At 41.2% G+C, this 21,200-nt stretch overlaps 1 protein-coding gene across 1 annotated transcript in view; it reads left to right on the top strand.

Annotated features, from left to right (window-relative positions):
* Nucleotides 1-21,200, top strand: part of MCTP2 (multiple C2 and transmembrane domain containing 2) — a 106,413-nt gene that overhangs the window by 78,743 nt on the left and 6,470 nt on the right. The window contains exons 17-20 of the mRNA XM_085308634.1: nt 3,846-3,968; nt 6,800-6,841; nt 17,738-17,847; nt 20,187-20,296. Of these exons, the coding sequence (XP_085164760.1) occupies nt 3,846-3,968; nt 6,800-6,841; nt 17,738-17,847; nt 20,187-20,296 (385 nt within the window). The remainder of the gene's footprint in view (nt 1-3,845; nt 3,969-6,799; nt 6,842-17,737; nt 17,848-20,186; nt 20,297-21,200) is intronic.

The raw sequence follows: 21,200 nt of genomic DNA, 5'->3' as shown, positions 1-21,200 counted from the left end.
TAGACACCCGCCTAAAATCTGTTCTTAATAGTCAGATTCTAAATTGGAACCAGAGGGGTAGAAAARCCAGATTTGAAACGTGTTTCTAAGGGTTTGTTTTTACTTTCGGTTGAGACTGCCTTCTCTCATCTTTTGTACTGCTGTCAAAAAGGCCACTCTCATGGTTGTTCAAACTCCATGCTTCTTGACAGGAACAGTTGGACCCCTCTTCAATGATTTTCAGATGAAACGACTTCCAAACCTCCAGAGCTTTAGCCTGTAGTTATTAGGCCCTTTGAAATAGCAACACATTAATCAGCTGAAATCAAGTGGTCCTTTCTCCAAGGCCGTGATATTGCTGTTCTCTTCTAGGTAGAACTATAGTCTAAATATTAGTTGCAAGAGCTCTTTTTTCCCCTCTAGATATATCTGTCTGGTTTCTGTTTGTATCTTGGTCATTGTTTTATAATGCTGTGAATTAAATTGCTCAGTTCTATAACTGGCATTTTTACCATCCAAATCCTTAAAAGTAACACAAAAAAAATCTAGCTTCCACTTGTTTGAGTTTTATTTTAGAAATTGACTTCTGTCCTTTTAATGTTTCTCATGCACAGCATGAAGTCCAGCAGAAAAGGTGTCAATGATGTAATGGATTATGTCTAACAGAACTTGGTCTAATGATGATGTGAAACATTGTGGAAAAAATAAAAAGTGTTGTTAAAACCTGATCATTTGGAATGGGGGCTCTTGGTTACTGTCCATCACCTCTACCATGCTGAGCAAGTGAGGGGAACCTGTTAATGACTTCTCTTTCTAGCCTGTATCTTAGGCAAAAGACCAGGCTACAGAGACCTGATAAAATAGGGCATGGACTTATATGGAAACTGCTTTGACAGCTGATGCTGCAGAACCACTGAAAATGCTGTTGAAATGCAGAAATATTCCTAATTGTTTTATAAACACCCTCTGAACTTTTATATGTGCTGTATGTTCCCAGCAATCGTTTTCCATACCTCCGAGGCTAAGTAATTTCTGACTAGCTAGCTCGGTTTGTCTTGGTGCTGCGTTGTGTCACTGTAATGAAAGTTCCCTCTGCTGAGGCTACGGCAGTAAAGCAACTCTGCTTAAGTCGGTGTGGGGGCTCGATCAAAGCGTCGCTGTCTGAGTTGTAATTCAGCAAMTGATTTACGCAGTCAGCATTAGAAGGGAAGTGGCAGCATGCCTCAGCTATCGACACTGCAGTGAGATTTTGTAATTAAGCTTTTAGTTTTATTTAATGGCTGAAACTTAATAATATACAAAACGTACTGTTGGATCTAAAATCACCAAGGTCTTCGTTTTATATCTTGCCTAAATGACCTGTGATTGCACAGTTTTATTAGTCTTGCAACTGAGCAGAGTGCTGTTGGTAAAGGACGGTGACAGATGCACTGAAATTGGTTCTAGTCCTGCAATTGAATGAGGTTCTGCTGGAGCTTCACTGACTTTTGTAAGACTTTGAGGTGGTGGCAGTTTTTTGTTGGTGATAGTGTGTAGTGTTTTTTGGAGTTTTTTTGGTTTTTGTTTTGCATTATGAGATGTTTGAGTTCACTAGTATCTCAGGGAGATGATACATATGAAACCTCCTCCAACAGACTGAGGCAAAAGTATTGAATTAATACCTAGTAATACAAATTTCCATTAAAGAGTTTGTATAATAATCACATATTTGTGCGTGTATTTTCATCTATCTCCCATATCTGACATATCTATCTAGGTCTATACAATCACCTTGTTCTTTAGAATGACATTTCAGTTAGGATTGAAGCTGATATTCCCTTCTCTCTATCTTATGAAGCAAGTAAAGATTCAAGGGAGTTGAAATAGCTTCACAGGAATTTGTTCGGGTTAGAACTTCTCGCAGAACTTTTTTTTTTGATCTTAGGCTATCAAAATGTTTTTTGTCAGTTCTAATTTTTTTAATATGTTGAAAAACAAGATCAAAATGAAAAAAGATTACGTAATTGTAAGATCCTATTCTGCAAATCAATGGTATGGTGATATGCTGTCTGGATGTCTGCTCATTTTATAAATCAGTATATCTTAAAGGTTATTTTACTGACCTACAAATGCCAAGAATARGATGACAGTCTAATTCCTGGCATAGCAACAGCTAGCGTAAAGTCAGGATTGTTCCGCAAAATGTGACTGCTCTTTGGGCAGGGCTGGATGTACTGTCATCGTCTTTTGGTGTATGTTTGGCCCCAGTAGATCCTGACTGGCCGTTTGTCTGATGCAAAGTAAGTCATTTTGTTTAAAAGTTGCAACAGCTTCTTTTCTGTGGGGGTATGAAGTCCTCGCCTGTAGGAGTCRGTGGGAAATACTTCTCTGGTACCTTTAGGTCCATAACACAAAATCTCTCTTGTCACAGTCATGCCCTGCTACAAGTGCTAGTCTTGTCTTCATATCATAAAATCAGTAAGGCTGGAAGGGACCTCTGGAGATCATCTAGTCCAACCTCCCTGCTCAGCAGGGTCACCTAGAGCGTGTTAGACAGGGTTGCATATATGATGCCTGCCAAGCTATGGGTTAATGGAAGCAGAGATTGAGCTTTCTGGTCATGTGTAGAGTTTGCCCTTCATYGCAGTTTGAGGTGCATTAGCTTGAAGGATCTGACTCATTTTCACCTACCTGTATTATTCTCAAAATGAGATTTTTGTTGCTGATCATTCCAGAGATTGGGGCAGGGGGGAGAAAAATCCAATAAATGTGTTCTGCCTAGCCTTTAAAAGCAATTGCTTAAAATAGCTTAAAGTTACTACCAGCATTAGGGAGTTCTGGGAACACTGTGTATGAGTAGAAAAGGAAATGGGATCACAACATGCATTTTATGGCAGATCTGGATTTAGTTTGTTAACTTTGCATTTTCAACCACTCCAAGTTTAGAGGCTGTTCAGATAGGATTGATACTCATGGAAGAGGATTGCAGTTTGGCTTGATATCATTTTTTGAAAAGTTATTAAAAACAAGACAAAACTCAAACAAATAAAACCACTTACAGTCTCAATCATGTGTGTTACCTGTTTTGCTGACTCCGTTTGCAGAGTGGTTTACTTCAAAATTTGGCTTGTGCATTTGGTTATCACTAGATTTGGTCAGATATTACTCCTGAGGCCCCCAGATTATACCCTTTCTGTGCAAAGAGAACCTTAGCCACCCGTGAAATCAGTGTGTGTTGTACTGAAAAACTGTAGGGGAATGGAGAGTAGGGTTCCTGGACCCYTTCCCAAAATCATGCATGAGCTTGAGCCTTGCCTGCTCTGAGCTGGTTGTCCTTGCTCAGCTCCACCATGCCAAGCAAACAGTGGGTGGGCAAACGGTGAAGATGCRTTTGCCGGTTGTCCCCTGTGTGGTGAATGGGGACCTGCACAGCTCCTGGTGGACAACAGGATGAATTTTTCCTCAAGCCTGTGAAACGCCCCCCAACCCCCCGCAGCAATTAGCTGGATGAAGTGGAGCAGGTTTGCTTCTCTAAGTGGTTCTGTTGTGTGTTGGTGCTAAGGATTCAATACCGAGCCTGGGCATTCAGGCTCGAGGGGTCCCAGGAAGGAGGGAATAACGCCTTTGGACTGACCTTATGTTCATGGCCTTGTACTTCACTGGAAACAGAGGAGAAGAGAAGCTAAAAAAATACCAGCCTAATGGATTCAAACAAAATAGAAAGAGAACACGCTTCTCGAGCAGATTTGTTTTGTCAAAGTAATAATATGAATGAGGTTAACAGAGATTCAAGGATGAATGTTCGGAGGGATAATGACTGAAAGGCCTTCTTACACGTCTTTCTCTTTAAACGCTCTTATGTATCCCCTCCTGTTTATTTCTCCCAGATATTTGTGGTCACCGTATGGAGCGTGGAACTTTACATGGTGCCCCTGGCTTTGCTGGTGCTCTTCGCTTATAACTTCTCTCTCATCAAGACCGAGAAGGTCAGCAGCACCCAAGATGCTCAGGCGAGTAAAGTAGCAGTAACATTGTTGGCAGAGCTAGCTGGAATTTGCCCTTGAGCAAAATATCATGCATTTTAATGCTATTAAGTTAGTTGTGTAGCTAAGCAGCATTTTTTTATTTCCCAGTTACTGAAGAGAAACCTCTACCCTCTCAATTTTAATGACTCAATTCATGCAATAGACTATTCAGAGTAGTGAGGGGGGAGGAGACAAGTGTGTGGGAGGGGGATTTGACTTATTTAATAAGTGCAAATGTTTTTAACTGATTAGAATTAAGACAGACTTCCAAAGAGCCAAGACCCAACATCCCGTGCCCTGCCACTCTTGCCCTTTGCATCGCACTGATGATTCATGATTCACAGAGGAGGAAAGTCAGTAGAAGCTGAAAAGAGAAGTTAGTTGTTTTTTAAACTTTGTCCTGTGATTGGAGACTTTCGGAAGAAATCTTTTCACTCCTCTTCTATCCCTCCCCCCTGCCAATATCAATGGGAAATATATATATATATATATTTTAATTTGGCTTGCAGTTTCTTAACTTGATCTAGCAGAGGGAAAGGACATCTACAAAAATAATTACAACATGTGGCAAAATGCTGCTGGTGGGATATGATATGCTGTTTGAACTTAATCCTAAATTTGACCCTTGTCTTTTCTTACATAACACTGTTAATTTAAGTTAAAAATGAAGCAAGTAAATTCATGAATAACTGTAATAATCTGTCTTTAAACATATAACAAGTATAGGAATAAAATTCAGGCAGAATTAGCTTATTTCTGGCTTTTGAAAAAAAGCTGATTGACATTTGTACCCATGAAGAACACTTCTCCCCAAGCTGATCACATGGATTTTGTACAAAGAAATAATATCCTAGTATTGAGAAAGGCAATAGCTGTTGTATTAGTTTTAGCAGTGGAAGTTCTAGTTTAGTTTGTAGTTGTTCCTAAATGAAAGAATTATTTAAAACAGAGGGAGAGTCATGTTATCCAGACCAGGATATGAACTGAATGTGAAGACAAATGGTAAGTGAAATGCTTATCTGCAATCTTAGCTAAGTCTAGACGACCTTAGAAATATATTATGTATCTTCCTTGACTCATTTGTTTCATTAAGAAAATGAGAATTCGCATGTGGGAGAATCCCAGATAGTGTTGTTTTTCACATTTTTGCTTTTTTATAATACAAAACAATACAAAATAATGGTGAGTACAGCATACTAGATAAAATGYGGTGTGAATATCTACCAATGCCCATCATTCTTCCTGTGGTGAATTAGCTGCACGTTCCAGTGCGTGGTGTCCCACACACACACAGGTCAGCAAGGTTGAATAGTGCATCATCCTGCTGGATGCTACAGAAGGCGTGTATCTGAGAATATAGAATAATTGCAGCTATACTCAAGAAACAGTCATACGAAACTTGGCCCATTTCCTGGTACAGCTCCTGAGCGATGCTATGCCGTGGAAAGCAGTGGTGCATTTTTGCATAAGCAAATGTTAAATGTGTGCCGAAGTGCTTTGCAGGACTGGGATCATATGGAATAAGTAGTCAGTCAAAATGCCTTTAATATTACCCGATTTCTTTTTTTATGTGCATCTATGATGTTGACCACCCGTAGGTCAAAAATAGACAATCAGGTGCTACTCTTAGTCACATCTGTCCTGCAGATGAGAAAAAGTTTTCTTCAAAATACTTTACACAGTCTTTTTTCTTTTGTATTTGTATATTCAGACCTCAGCTGCCTGTGTACTACCTTTGTTTTCTGTGTGCCAGTATGAACATTTTGTGAAAGAAAACGGTATTTGGAAATCTGAACCTCAGATTCTTTCTCTGATTTCTGTGCTATAAAATAGGGATAACAATATTAACCTTGTGTGCATGATCTAATTGCTGGGAAGCTGAATTTATGAGTATTGGTAAAATGCTTCATGATTTACAGATGGGAGCTTCTACAGAAATGTGGACCATGATCAGTATTAATTCAGCTGCTTAGGATATTCCAGAGAGCCAAAGAGTAAATCCGGGTATCTGAGCTCTCAGTGCCTCCTGCATACTTGATGCAACTACTTTTCTGAAAATATAAGAAACAGAACATCTTTTATTGTGATTCTTCACATTCTTTCTGTGTTAGTTGTATTTAAACTTGTAATACAGTGATTCAAATATTTCTATTAAATAACCAAGAAAAACTTGGAGGACCCTGTTAAAGACTCAACTTATAAAACACTTGAACTGAAAGCCAAGTGATCCTAATTTCAAGCCTTAGCCAAGTCTTTTGTTTTCTCCTCTACCTGTCAGCGCAGAAGTTAGAGGGAGGAAATAATGCCCTATAGAAATCTCTATGAGATTCGTGAGATTGATTATGTTCATACTAATGTATTTTCTCCCATCTAATGTTTCGGTAATGGCCCTAAAGGGAGAGAGCAGTCATTGTAGCAGTGAGGATGGAACAAGTCGGGTATAGAATCTTCAGCCTTGACATACCYGCTGGTTCATTTGTCACACTAAGAACACGGCTGTTTACAGACAGTAAAAGTTGGCAATGAATTTGAAAGCTGTTGCCTTCAAACTACCGGACACAGCCACTAATGGTTTTATTTAGACTTAAAATTTGTATAGGGTCTTGCATGCTTTGTTCAGGATATCACAAAAAAGAGAAGTCCTTGAACACAGAACATTATTTCTGAAAGGTGAAAGTGGTGGGTTTTTTAATGACTTGCAATAGTAGTGGGAGAAAACTGCATAATAAATCGTTGTGGGAGTTTCATAAGCTTTTTGAACACTGCCTATCACTGAGAAGTATAGTGCTTTCTAATATGGACATCCACTTTTGCAGGAGCTTATGGGCCTGGATGAAGATGACGATGAAGATGACAAGGTAAGCACACCTTGTTGGCGTGTTAGCTAGAATCAGAAGGGACGTAGGAGAGCACAAACCAGGCATCCTAACTCTGCAATCTGCAGTTGTTCTCCATATTAACTGGGAAACAATTGGTACTGGTTGACCGACTGCTGAAATTGAAAATATGAGATGAGTTTACATAACATTCAGCACAGGATTACCTAAGTGAAATACATGAACTTCATTTGAATCTGAAGAGTCCCCAGTTTATTCTTGAAATCATAACAGAAACATGCACAGGTATGTGCACACGCACGTATGTGTATGGGTGAGTAAGGTACATAGACATGCATGAGCATGTAAGATTTCTCATCGCTTCTATTTCCAGTTTTGGGGCATTTTGTACTAATGACTTTCCCCAAATTATTTGGCGTTTCCTCTTCTTGAAGCCAGAACTGTGATTTGCAGAGGACTGGTTWGCATTTTCTCAACATTTCTTTTAGAGCTTGGAAAAGAGCTAGTTTTAGTTTGCTGAAATATAGAAAGRATTGGAATTGGAATCTTGTTTTATTGGAGCCCACTTAGTCATTCTTCTCACTATGAAAAATACATTGGCTTTTTTAAAAGTTTATCAAGCCACAGTGACAAATGATAAAGGGATTAGAGGGCATGACATAYGGAGAAAGATTAAGAGAACTTAATATATACAGCTTGAAAAAACATAACTAAGTGAAGGAGGATCTGATAATCTATAAATACTTTAGAGCTGAAAGGTGAGGAGTTATTTAACGATTAACAGCATGCAAAGGAACATTAGCTGCTAAGAAGAAAATGTTCACAAGGCTATGTGAAACTTTAAGATTGCATACTCAGTTAATAAGCATCTTTTTGAATATTCTGTGTTCTAAGAGAATGTTACAATGAAATTGTTGATCGCTGAGAAGTTAGTCAATACTGTAGTTAGCAAGTCCACCTTAGATCTCAGTGGTAGACATTAGAATTGAAGCTCAACAGACTAATTGATGGAAGTAGTTACTTTAAATTTAACCCAGTCTTCTGTGGTGGTTATATTTTAATGAGCAACCAGAAATCCATCAAAGTTATAAAATGAAGTGCAGGCGACCTAGTTGAATTACAGGTTTCTGGAAAGCACAACGATAATTTGAATGTTCTCATATTTTATTCGCCATTTGCATTGTAAAATTGGCCTACTAAATGGAAGTAAGAATATATYAGTATCTGGAAGTAAGCAGAAATCCTTAAATGATGGTTTCATTATTTTTAAAGGASTAGTACATATAACATATAACTGAAATCTGGTAATTTCTGTTTTGTGTGTGTGTCCAAAGTTAGAKATCTATAAATGTTGACCTTGCATAGTATTTGTGTGATGCTTAAATGTGCAATTTATTGTGTAGAACCAATTCTATTCAGTTTCTTCTCTTTTAATATTCCTTTTCTTCATTTGTAAGTGGTGAGGTGGAAAAAATATAACRGATTAAGTATCTATTTAATACATTTTTCCAACTTGTGCTCTGCGACAGATTTGATGCTGCAAAGCTGTGGTATTCTTGGTCAGGTTTACTGCAGATGTAACTGACTTTTGTTCTCTCCGTATGTGCAGCTGGGACACTGAAATACAGATCTAGTGGCTTYGCATGTTTTGCCCTCTGCTAAACAACTCTACTGTCGTTTTCTTTGTTGATTTCTTCTAACTAAGTGTGCTGGTTTGGGAAAAGTCCTGTAAGTCCRTGTTCTATGGTTGATTTGACACTACAATTTTTGCCATAATCAATTTTGCCTGTATCTTGTTGCAAGGATTAAACACRCTCAGAAATGGAGAACTGGTAGAGCTGGCCAAAGCAACTCACTGTAGACAATTACGGCAGGCTTCTAGTGTCTATCTCTAGACTCTAGACTCTAGTGTCTTGAGTGTCTATCTCAGTAGCACAGCAGTCATAATTCATAACTTGTGTTAATTTGGATCTTAGAGGTACTGGTCTATGGGATTCTGACACAGAATTACCAGGAGAGAGAGAGAGAGAGAACTGCCAACTACTACGATGTGTCCTGTGCACCATTGCCTTCGTATCTGCATGCTGTCTTGGGTACATCCCTTTAGCACTGGTGATGGACTGTGTACACRCCCTGAGGAAAGACTGTCTCTTTAAGTGCTTTAGGTTATTCAGAGTGATTTTCCAAGTCTGAGGGTGGCCAAAACGCTCTAGGAAGTATAAGAAAAATGTAATTTTATGACATTATCTCATTGCAATGTCAACATTTAAGCAGACAACTATACTTTAAGAAGAAGTCTGTGTATTCCCCCCCCCCCCAATACAAGAACTCCTAAAGTTGAAATCTGCTAGTTGGGCTGTGGTGTACGAGGTCACTGTTTCTGTTTCCTATCATCATGTTGTATCAAAATACTCGCACACATAGCTTTTCTGGGTTCTGCTACACATTAGACATAACAGACCATGCTTCTGGGAATTGTAACACACCCTCCAAGAGATGAACTGTTTACAAATTATAAATACACAGACGCTTAGTTCAAAAGCCCAAGAGCAGATTAACTCCCTTCCACCTAAACGATCTGTCTTAAATGACAGGGTTTAATTGCCAACTCCCGCTTTCTTTCCCCTTCTTTCTCCCTGTCTCCTGCCCAAAGAATAGCGTAGAGGACTGCAGAAGATAAGGGTGCCGGGTCTCGCTGGCGCAAGCTGCGCAGAGGAGGGAGAAACGCCTCCTCGGATTCTTGCCATCTTGGATGTAGAGCACAGGCTGTGCTGTGTCAGCTCGGGGCTCTGTCAGGCTGTCTGAATAAGGATTGCTTTAAAATTACTTCACTGAAACATCTTTTGTCCGCCAGTGGAAAGGTATGGACAAGTTACATGCAAGTCAAAATGTACGTGCTTTGTCTGATTGTTGTCTATTTCTGTCTAATTAACTTTGGGGTGTTTTGTTATTTTTTGACAAAAACTGTAGAACTTCAAGCAGACAGATACCTCATGAATGAATGTGTCGTAACAGTCCGCTAGAAAGATTCTTGCAGTCTTCTCATGATCCTAAATTGCCTGGATTAGAGTTAACATTTTCTCCGAAACAGACAAAACTAAGTTACTACTGTTACCAGGTCTGGAAATTGATTCAAAATAAAATCAGAGACAAAACAAAATCAACACAAGTTCCTGTTCTCTTGGACATCTTCCACCAAGTGGTGAGCCAAGGTAGCCCTGCTTGGCCAGGGGGATATAATAGAGTAGGATCAAATGACACCGTGTCTTTAAGCCAAGTTTTTGGCAACTTCCAAGAAATTTTGAGTATCTCAGGCTTGGGGAAAACAAAGTGGGGGAAGGAGTCTCCAAAGAAGAAAAATGCAATGTTTCTGAGGTAAGAAATTCTGTCAAAAGTAGGTACCAAAAATACGCCAAGCCTTATGAGTACAGTTCAAAAAGATTCCAGCCGAACAAATTAAAGTCAAATTCATCCAGTAGCAAACAGCTGACGTTTTTCATTTGTGTTAGATTCAGCGTGTGGGAACCTTCCGTATGGATCTGATTTGTATGGGTGGATTATGATGAAAATTGCATTAATTTTCTCCACAGTAAAGGTCAGTAATTGAAACAYGAACCAAGAGTCTATTGTGTAAGATGCTATATCCTCATACTTAGGAAAGGTCATTCAAGACAATATCATCTCATTGTTTTTTTTTTCCTTGAAAGTATAAATAATTTCATTAGAAAAAAAGCATTTTTTCTGCTTTTCTCTTCAACAATTGCAATAGACTATTTCAACATCTCCTGTGAAGATTGCTGAAGAGAAATGATGGTAAAGGCTTGGAAAATATGGCATACAGGGTATGTTCAGACTAACAAGGAGCACCCACCTTCTCCACATCTGAGAAACAAAATTGTGGGCAAGATCATGACATAAAAAAACAGGGTGCATTTTTATGTTGGCATGGGCACCTTAAATTGATGCTCTTAAGTGACCTCCCTTTGTGGCTCCTTTCTCGTTGCTTCCTGCTGAGTTAATGTATAGAYTATGAATATGTTAGTGTTCTTTGTAGTTAACAGAGATGGTTAAGGGGCAAATTCTGCTACTGGCCTGAGCTATGCTCAGTGCGGAGCTGGAGGGAAGGGGGCATATCTAAGTTAATGTAAGTCATCTGATCTTGCAACCATCCGGACTGAAGTAATATCAGTTTCCAAATACCACTTAGGACACAATTATGGCTTCTGTAAGTTATTCCCAAGCTTCTTGTTAGCCTAATCAGCTTCTGGTTAAGGAAAGCCATGCTGTTCTTCCTTTGGAAACCTCTTGTGTACCAGAAGCTGGAAGAGAAGGGGTCTGTTGTTTATTTGCAGTGCTGCACTGTGTAGAAATGGCATCATACGCATCCTTAACTTGGCACAATGCTTGTCCTAGAAGGTGGTCCAACAGCAATGAAACCACCTGGATGTTTAGGAATGATGGGAGATGAGTTATAAGGAGGGGGACTTGCAGAGGACTTCTTAAGTATCCTTAGGGACTGTTGTCTGGCACTTTTCCTGCATGGAACTCTGCAGCTCTGTACCAGCCTGGAGATCTTTCTCTTGCCCTGGAGCTAAGTAAGCCACCACTGCAACAGCAGCCAGCCAAGCAGGCCGGGGGACCAAGCACATAAAGCTCAGGAGTTCTTGTCCCTTAAAAATTCTTAAAATGTTAAAATTTCTTTTGAATTTGGCAGATGCATGAATAGGTCTATCCTGTACCCAGAACTGCTAAAGATCATTACCTAGATCGTGGATGATGATCCGGTAGTTTGTCTAATCGCCATGTGCTTGTTCTTAGGTGTCATGTATGTTTCCAGGAGAAAGCACTTATTTTTCTCAAAGTTGTTTCCTTTTTGWCTTCCATCTTTTAAATAAAAGATGACCGATGACTTCTTAATCTTCATTCAGGCTTCTTTCTTCTTACATACATAYTCCTCACCTGAATAGTATTTCGTTCTGGTGCTAACACCAGTATTACTTTAAAACTTGTAGCAATATCACAAGACTTCCGGTTTCTCTCCATTTTTGTGCAAATATGAGCGAGTACAGAAAAAGTCTCTCAAACCCTCTGCATCTCACTCCTTTCCAGAAGGAAAGCAACGGAGTTACGAGCTAAACCTCTCTGCTTAGATCTGATGTTTAGGTGGGACTTGAGGACTTGAGTATAGACTTTGCTGGTCCTCTGCACCCAGATGAAATTTGCCCAATGTAGGCAAAAAGCGTGGGGCTGTTTTTCCCATAATGATTCAATAGCAAAGCTAGATTTAACAAGGCATGGGGTAGTCATCTGCCTTTTTTGACAGTGGTCTCTCAGCCTTAGCTGTAGGATTATATGCCCTGCTTTTAAAATGTGTCCTTTTAAGGCCGGTGGTGCTSTCCTTCATATCAGTCTGAAGTAATTCTATTGGTTCTGGTGGAATTACTCCAAATTTCACACCTTTTTAACTGAGAGCATAAATTGACCTGTATGTGTTGCATTTCCTCTCTTTGGTAATTATTTCAAGTACACTCAGATTCGCTAAATTTCCACAGCTAAGCRGGCACGTTTGCAACGTGGTGTTAATAAACAAAACCGTCCAGCGAGGCGCGGTTTCCGGGCGGCGCGAGGCGAGSGCGCAGGCTTTGGCAGGCGTCCCGTGCGCGTACCCTTCCTGCGGGACGCGGCGGCGGCGCCGATCGCCGGGGCCGCGTTGGCTCCCGCCGGGCGGCGCGTTCGGTTCGGCGTGGCTGCTGCTGCGGTGGCTCTTTTCCGAGCTCCGCGTGCGATTCGTTTTAGCTACCCGCAGAGCGGTCTGCCGCTCCCCGGCTACCGCCTCCCACGAGAGCTTCACTCTGCTGCTGGGTGGGAGCTGTTAGCAGGCAGTTCCCTGCAAACTGTAGAGGCCGGTGAGCTGCTGTGCATACGCCGTCGCGTCTGGGTTTTGGAAGTGCTTAGTCGCCAGTATTTAGGCCTTCGGAAGACCTACTTGGCAAAGGCTTGGCCTGACAGCGGTAACTTTGGAGTCCAGCGCTCTAGGAGAGCGCGTGCCCGCAGCAAGTGAGATCAACTTCGGTGAAATCTATTTTTGTTTATTTTGGGTTTTTTTTTAAGTGACCACAGCATTTTTTTTTAATAGTGGGACAGAAAGGTATGCATGCCCTGAGCTTTTTTCCTCTTTTGCTCCTTTTTTCCAATCTTGATGCTAATGCACAGGGGAATTCGTATAAATCCTGATAAAACATCCCCCTCTCTTGCTTGTGGCAGTAGTGCCATAATAGGCTAGCTGCTTTGTCAATATTTTTAAAAACAAAAACAAAACTAATTCTGAAAATTAAACCTGAGCAGAGCTAGGCAGACTTTTTTATTCCTGAAAATAGTCAAGATTTTCATTCCTGATGTAGCTGTCTGCTTTCTTCCTCCTTTTGTGTTAATCCCTATTTATTTTTTTTCTCCCCTCCTTTTTCCTTAATCCTTGCCCCCAAGTGTTCCTCGGCTTTATATAGAGAGTTTCCCTTGGCATGCCAAAAATCTGCTGATGAATACCACTTGTATGAAAGTTGCATGCAAGACTTGTTTTTGTGAGAATGATTTATATGAAATCCAAGCGGTATGGCACTTAGAACGTGGTAGGGACTTCAAGCTTGAAAATTTTAGTTGTGTGCGTACAATAGTTGCAGATTCCACCAGAAGCACGTTTAGAGAACCACATTAAAAATGGCCCTTGAATTTCGAGTGCGGCGTGCAGTTTTGGGTGCATCCAGAGCTGTAGCTAGCCCTGGCATGGATTTCCATGCTGATGCTGGGGAAGTCCCCTTGCAGCCTGCCCCCGTATTTCACACAGTTTCAAAGTCTTTGCCATTGGAAGTGCATCAATTTTGCAGTTGTGCAAGAGTTTCTTTTGCAGCTGTCCCTGACTGAACCCAACGTGGCTCTGTAGGGAAGGGAAGATCACAGAAAGATAGTTACTCTTTGACAGCATTTACTTGTCCCATTTATTAACCGATACAGATTTCACAGAAAGAAAAATCTGAACGTAGCCTTCGTTCAGTAGGGCACAGTTTTGGTGCCTTCGTTTACAAGTTCAAGTGAGTGTGCGTTAGCTGTACACAAAAGACTTAATTTCTGAATTTGATGGTGTTTTTCCCCCCCTCCCTGACATAGTTAATCTTTTGTAAGACCCCTTTTGTGTTTTTGGTCAGGCAATTAATGCAAAAATGAAGGTTTCTTAAATTGAGATATGCAGGGACGATTTGAAGTAGCATACTGGTTATATAATTAATTCTCAGTTGTAAATTCATTTTGATGGAGTTAATTCTTTCCCAGAGGCTGAGGACTAGTTTTGGTCCACCCACAGGGCTGTAATCAGCCAAGAAATGAAGAAGAAAGAGGCCTTGAAGGAATGGCAGTTTCACAACTGGCTTTAGAAAGCTATGCCAGAAACAAGTAGGGTATTTTATTTTTAATTCAAGCAAAAGCTTCTCCGCTGTGATTTTGAACCATGGGTACCCACGTTTTGTTTTAAGGCAGCCGTTGCATAATATGTTGAGACAGATCAGTCCAAAATAAGTCAGAAACAAATGACATCGAAGCGGATGGAGCATATTATCCAGGTTGTGGGACCTTGCACAAGTGGGGAAGTGTGTAGAGTGGAAGACATTCTTGGGATTATTTTTGCATCTTCCGCAGACATGGCACTGCTCAAATATAGCTTTCTGTGTGACAGTTGCCCATTTGTTAATCAATATGGAGCAGTGACTGTCTTCCTGCTGGGCGCGTGATCTCTTGTACTGCTCCCAACAGCATTTAGTGAGCTGCTGGCTTCAGAAAGCATACGCAGCGCTCCAAAATCTTAAATAGTTTAGCAAATCACACGTTTGTCATACTTCATTTGTCTGCTGCTGTCTCTCTCGACCAGTGACCTAATCATACTGTATGTGTGTTTAGGCTGTAGGTTTCCAGAGCAAAACAATAACAACAAGGAAAAGATGTTGATAAATTTCCAGCATTTTCAAATGTTTCTGCACAAATACTGAAATGTGTAGTATGAGAGCAGTAGCCAGTCCATTCTGCTTTCTAATCCTGTATATCTTCTACAAGGCTCTCTCATCACAGACCGTCTCTACCTTTTGCCTTGCTGGGTGTATTTTGTATTATGAATGAAAAATGCCAATGTTTTTAGTGTGTGCTAGGTTAAAAAAAAAAAAAATCAAAAAACGGTGGTCCAAAGACAGTAGGGGTTTCTGTTTTGTTATATTTTTCTTAGGCTGCTGGTTGCTGCAGCAGAAGTTACGTTGTATTTCTTAAACTGCATTATCCCCACGTTCACAAGCTCAGTCAAAGACGTGTAAATGAAGTCAGCATGAAGCAGATAGAGTTGTCGGATGATCTTCCTTGCAGCTCTGGGGGGCAAGAGTAGGCTTGCCCTGGAACATCGCTTGATCTAGAATGTTTTCTTTACCCCTTCCCTCTGAATCTGGACAAAATGAAATTCCCCTTGGCTGGCTTTCTGTGAACTGTTCCCAAAGTTTGGCTTGCAAGTTTGGTGCATTAAAGCCGGGTTATGACTAAGGGAACGTTGTACCGTTCTAGTGAGTGAAGAGTTAAAAGTAATCCTAATGAGTCATTTACATTTGAGCCTAGCAAGGTTATAACTGAAGTTGTGTGAAAGTGACTTTTTGGTGCTATTTTCACATAAACTGACTATTTATTTATTTATTTTGTTCTGGGGTCGTTTCACACCCCAAGGGTTACATTTTTGTTGGTGGTTTTATTAATGTAAAAATACTCATTTTCACACCCAAAAGTGTGATTATTTAAAACCCCGCTTCTATTCATTCTGCACTCACTTGCAACCTAAAGGCAAATATTCAGATGTCTGGAGCTTGATAACTCTGCGGTGGTTTTGGCTAGCGTTTTAAACTCGAGGACTCCTGCGACGGGAAGCGGGCAGCACACCTTTGCTTTTGAGGGTTAGCAGGGCTGCGGTGTACTGCCTGGCTCCCCGCACCCAGCGGCGGGTGGTACGGTGTTTCGGCACGCCGAGACGCAACGCGATGCAGTTTCGGGTGCAAGCAGACCCTCTCGCGGTGTCGTAGTGCCAAACGGCTGTAGCAATGAGCCTGCGCTTATTTAGCGCAGATCCAGCGCAAGCAGCCTCTGCCCCTCTCTTGCGCAGCRAGGGAAGGTGAGTTTGTAGCGTAGAGGGCAGAATTACAGCCGGCGCTGATACGAGTGCATCTGGCCCTTGCTTGCTTCCACCTACCCTGTCCTCTGCCTTGCCCCGACCAGTGAGAAGTGATGGAGAACGTGGAAGTGACTTGAGTTGTGCCAGCATCTCCCCTGTCTGGGCACCGACTGGTTAAAACACAACTTAAAAATCTCTTTTTTTTCTAAATTGGGCTGGTTTCAGATAGTCTAAATGTGGTGTAAAATCAGTGTCCTGGGCACTGTGTTTTGCGAGAAGTGAATGTTTTGCTGATTTTGTGCTAGAATATCTGCAACCACACCAATTTGCATGCCTGTATGTGTGTTAGATTGCTGGCAAAGAAATGCTGAATGCTGGTAATTGTATACTGATTTCCAAGGCTGATTTAAGTCATTTTGATTTTTAATTCATTCTGTGCATCCTTTTTATGTCTGCACATGTGTAGTAATGTCCTGTAATGTTGCTGTCTAAAATAAGCAGTAAGAAATGAAGTTATAAGATGGCTTCTGTAAAAGAAAAATGACATTTTTTCCTTTTTTTTTCCTTTTAGTAAAAGAATAGATCTCTGCATAGTAAATTCAAAACTAAAGTTTCTAGTTTGGCAGCAGCTTAAATTTTTCGAGGATATGGTGTTTGTTGGCAAACTGTAGTGTTCCCTTTAACTCAAATTACTGACCTTTTTCGGTGATTGGCTTTGCATGGAAATACATGTGAAACAAGTTTGTAGTTACAGGCCACTCTGTGTGGTACAGACACCTGCAAAACAGCCCAAGAACAGCACAGGAGAGCAGGAGGGAGGACACTTGACTGTGCTCGGACTCAAAGTTATGTTATGTACAGTTAGTCTCACAGGCATGGCCTTAGCCCATGACAAAGGCAGGGTAGTCTGGATTAGTCTGCTTTTGGTGTTGTGCACAGTGAGGTCATCGGAGTGGAAAGCATTGCTTAGAGAGGATTGTTTGACTTGACTAACAATGCTATGTGGCAAAAAAAAAAAAGGAAAAAAGATGACTTAAGAATTTGGGATCTCTAGTACACTCAAACTGCTTGCTCATTCCAGTGTCTGGTATAATAAAAAATAGCTTGTTGGGTCTTCTGCCAATCTTGAAGGACACTCTAGATATCCTGTAATACTGAGGTTAACATTTCTTGAGGGAAAATAGTCCAGAAGAAAAAGTATTAATCATCAGCCAATACTTAATGTTGCATTCAGTAACCGGCTGCTAATTTACGTACAGAAAACAACCTCACTGCTGGGTGCCTGCAAGACTCAGAAAAGCGATATTTGGAAGTTCTGCATAAGTCCCTTCTTGTTCTTGGGAAGCACTGGCCACTCCGCGCTCCCCTGCAGGTCATCACTCCAGAGTGCCCCCAGCTGTTCTGGTTGGACACGCACATGGGCACTCCGCTGGTTTGAGATACTGCCGCCCATGATTCTTGCTGGAAAATATAGAAACTTCTGCTCATGTACTGGGAGAAAGAGAAAAAATAAAAAGATGCTATGGGCATTAATGTTTATTGGATATAATAAAGCTATTGTGCATGTTCTTGCTTTCGTTAGTGATAAAGTTGGTGTACAAGTATGCACCAGCGCATACTACATATTTAAGATTGCATCAGTGGTACTAGCAGAATGTTACCTTCTTCATGTAGCTGTGAACATATTAGGAAATACTGAATACATAAAACGTTTTCATTTCCATTTTTATTAGGAATCTGAGAAAAAAGGTTTAATTGAAAGAATCCACATGGTCCAAGAGATCATCATAGCTGTTCAAAGCATCCTAGAAGAAATAGCGTCGTTTGGAGAGAGGATTAAAAAGTAAGTGATCAGTTTTCCTTCCTTGGCCATGATACGCATGAGAGAAGAGCCAGGATGATTATGGTGGGGTAAATTTCTTGATCCAAAAATAACTGCAAGGGGTAGCAGGAGAGACTTGACCAGTCATAGTGCTGTTTCTTCTTCCTAAGCATTTCCAAAGCAGAGAGAAGAGAAGCAGCCAGATGCTTTACTGGTTTTAGCTCTCATATTCAACCATTTATCCCAATCCCTGATCTCATCTGAGTGCTGCAGTTAGGGAGCCATGACGCCAGTAAATTTATTGCTGGGAGACATGGGCAGCAAAATATTAGACTTCTCTTTGTGCTTTCTCTGTAGAAAGTAGGGAAGAAATGATGGTTGGTGTTGCCTTTCTCATGCCCTCTTGCTCTTGCCTGGTTGCAGGGGTTATCAGGCACTTGTTTCTCACTCCAGTACATTGATGCACTTCTCTATCGGTTTGAGCTGTCTGCTTCCTGCTGATGCCGTGAGGAAGCCCGAAGGAGGTTCTCTGAGTCTTGTCGCCTTGGGAGGCACATGGGGTATTCCTGGCCCTAGGAAGAAGGGAGGTGAAGAGCCTAAAAAAAGTCCCTGTCCACAGACACGCACCAACTTTTAGAATCTAGTCTTTATTGCGGCTTAATTGACCCTCATTGTTTTCTATTTTGAACACAAAGTGATGGTTTGTGATTGAGCCACACTTTAATAAGGAGCTGGGTTCAAGCTAAAAATACAGCGAGCCCATGTGTTGTGGTTCCACTCCGCACACCCCAGCTGGAGTGGAAGTGGCCAAGAGATGTGTTCCCAGCTATGAACAGGGCACTGTTCTGTCCAGCTGCGTGGCAGGAAGACTCGGAGGGCTTAAGCACTGTTAATTCCTGTATTCATTGTGGTAACAATGGTCTTAAAGAACACATTGGATATTAATGTGGATGTTCGATGTAATTTGGGAAGAATTCCATTGTAACTCAACAGTAATGTACCATTAAAAAAATTGCCACCAAAGTTTTTTTCTAAGTGACAGACTGAATTGTGCTACAGTTTCCGTCTGTCACTCTAGTTATGCAATCGTAGGGAGTTTTAATAGCTTAACTGTACTGAGCTGTTTTGCTATTTTTTTAATTTAAGCTATGCTGATTGATAATGATGAGTCCTCTCCCACCTATCTTTACTTAATATTTAATGCATCTATTGAAGCTTAGAAGTAGTTCTTTCTCCCTCCTATTAATTTTATCTGTCAAGGGAGGTTCCGCTTATTTTATAGCTTGATGAGTACTCCACATTCATCCTTTTTTCTTCCTACTCCCCTTCCCCGAGATGTGATTAAGTTAGCGGGCAGACTGTGTGAAGCAGAGATGCCCAGACCTGTAAACCCACTTACAAACTCACGGGTGTTCATGCAACTTGGGTGCCTCAGTGTTTTGAGGGTACTGAAGAGAGAGCTTGCAAGACTAGGGCACAGAAGGACAAAGTGACTTCAAAGATGCATTAGCAACAGCTGCTCATCTTATGTCCACCATAGGCTTACAGATGGGCAGTGGATGAAAGGAAGTCTTGTTTTGTGTTCGTTATTGTCTACAATGCTACAAATATCTGAATGTCTGTGATGATTGAGCCTCTTGAGTGCTCCCCTTGGGAAAACTGGTGGCATGCAGAGCTTTGGACTACTGCTAACATGCTATATCAAGATATATCTTATATGCAAAGGAGTACATAACTGATGAAAATGAAAAGAAATAGAGGCAAACGTATTGAGAGATATTTGTGGACTATTACTCCCCAGTGGCGTGAAGAGAGATGGCTCTTTTAGGTTTAGCGGCAGTCACAACTGCTCCGTCCCAAGTTACTAGCGGAGGTGGGTCTGGCCGCTTGCCACATTTGAGCTGTGTACTGACAAACATCCCATGTCATCTCTGCTGTGGCCCGAGCAGAGCCAGCTCGGGTGGCTGGCACCTGTGGCACGGCTGTGTCTCCAAATCAGATAATCTGCCCATGAATAATGGAGAGCTGACCAGTGAGCAGAGATGTGTGACAAGTGCGATGTGTATAAGGAGGAAAAAAAACCACAACCGGCTACACGCCTAACAACTTCTCTGAGCTCCCCTGAGAGTATCCTCTCTCTTTCCTTATCGTGATACCTGCCTCTCAGATATCTCCCTTAATCTATTATAGCATCCAGATGCAGGAATCTACTTACCTGCCTCCCAAAGGGTCTGCAATTTATAGTGTATTCAAATGCGCCGAGCACAGCGAAGAGGTCATTAAATTATTATTGAGTAACAGAGTACAGGGCAATATTCAAGAGCAGTAACATTGAGGAGAATTATTTATATTCTTTGCAGCACRTTCAACTGGACGGTGCCTTTCCTCTCTGTCCTGGCCTGCTTAGTCCTGGCRGCAGCAACAGTTATTTTGTATTATATACCTTTGAGGTACATTGTTTTAATCTGGGGTAAGTACTCTATTGCTTCTCATCTGCATGCAGTAACTACAATATATATCTATAGAATGAAATCAAACAGGCTTTAAACTACATGTTGCAGACAATCAAGTGCTGTTACTTAAATGTGGATAAACATGCTATGAGCCTCTGTTGAAACTATCTTTCTTTATTTCCCCCCTTGAGTGATCTGATGGTCTACTTTTCTTAGGATTCTTTATAAGTTTCTGACAGAAAAATATAAGTAGATAAGACCCCAATATTCTTATTACTCTGTGAGGAAGTAATTAGCTTCCTTGTGCTGGAGCCCTCAGTTGGAAAGCAGCAGAGAGTTGACAGGAGGTGTTTGAGAAGTTCAACAAGCAAGGCCCAGACCCCAGGAGCATCCAGGTCATCAACTGCTCCTGCAATCAGAGGGTGCTGTGTGCCAAAATACCGTGTGACCCAAGAGGTCAGTCAGCCCAATGGCCTCCCAGTGAGCATCTCTTTGCATCAGGGCATGGAAAGGAGTTCCTCAGGGCTGTATAAAAGTGTATCATTTTCTTGGGATGGAGCAAAAGATGTTTTAATATGAAAAATTGCTCAACAGTCTTACGAAGATGGTCTTTTATAAAGGATGATGACGTCCAAGCAGCTGAAGACTTTTCTTGTCTCAAAATGGCATTCTGACGTGTTTAGGGTGATGTCTTTTATCTCAGCCTCGAGGTAAAATGGCTGAAAATGTGGGGCAAGGTATCCTCACTGGATTGCTGAGGCTTGTTCCTCATGTTGCTCTGGGCACCAGAGAGCCCCCGTTGTCCTTACAAGGCTGAGGCATCTGCTGGGGTCTTTGCTCTAGGGAATGAAGAAAAAAGAGAGAATAAGAAGGGGCCGGCGTGAAAAAACAGTGTTAGAGTGGGAAGGATTTAGTCAAACA

This window comes from Rhea americana, unplaced genomic scaffold (genome assembly GCF_003343005.1).
Source record: "Rhea americana isolate MKP2758 unplaced genomic scaffold, rheAme1 scaffold_28, whole genome shotgun sequence".
NCBI lineage: Eukaryota > Metazoa > Chordata > Aves > Rheiformes > Rheidae > Rhea > Rhea americana.
The sequence above is the reverse complement of the archived record's forward strand: the minus strand, read 5'-3'. Positions and strand labels throughout refer to the sequence as shown.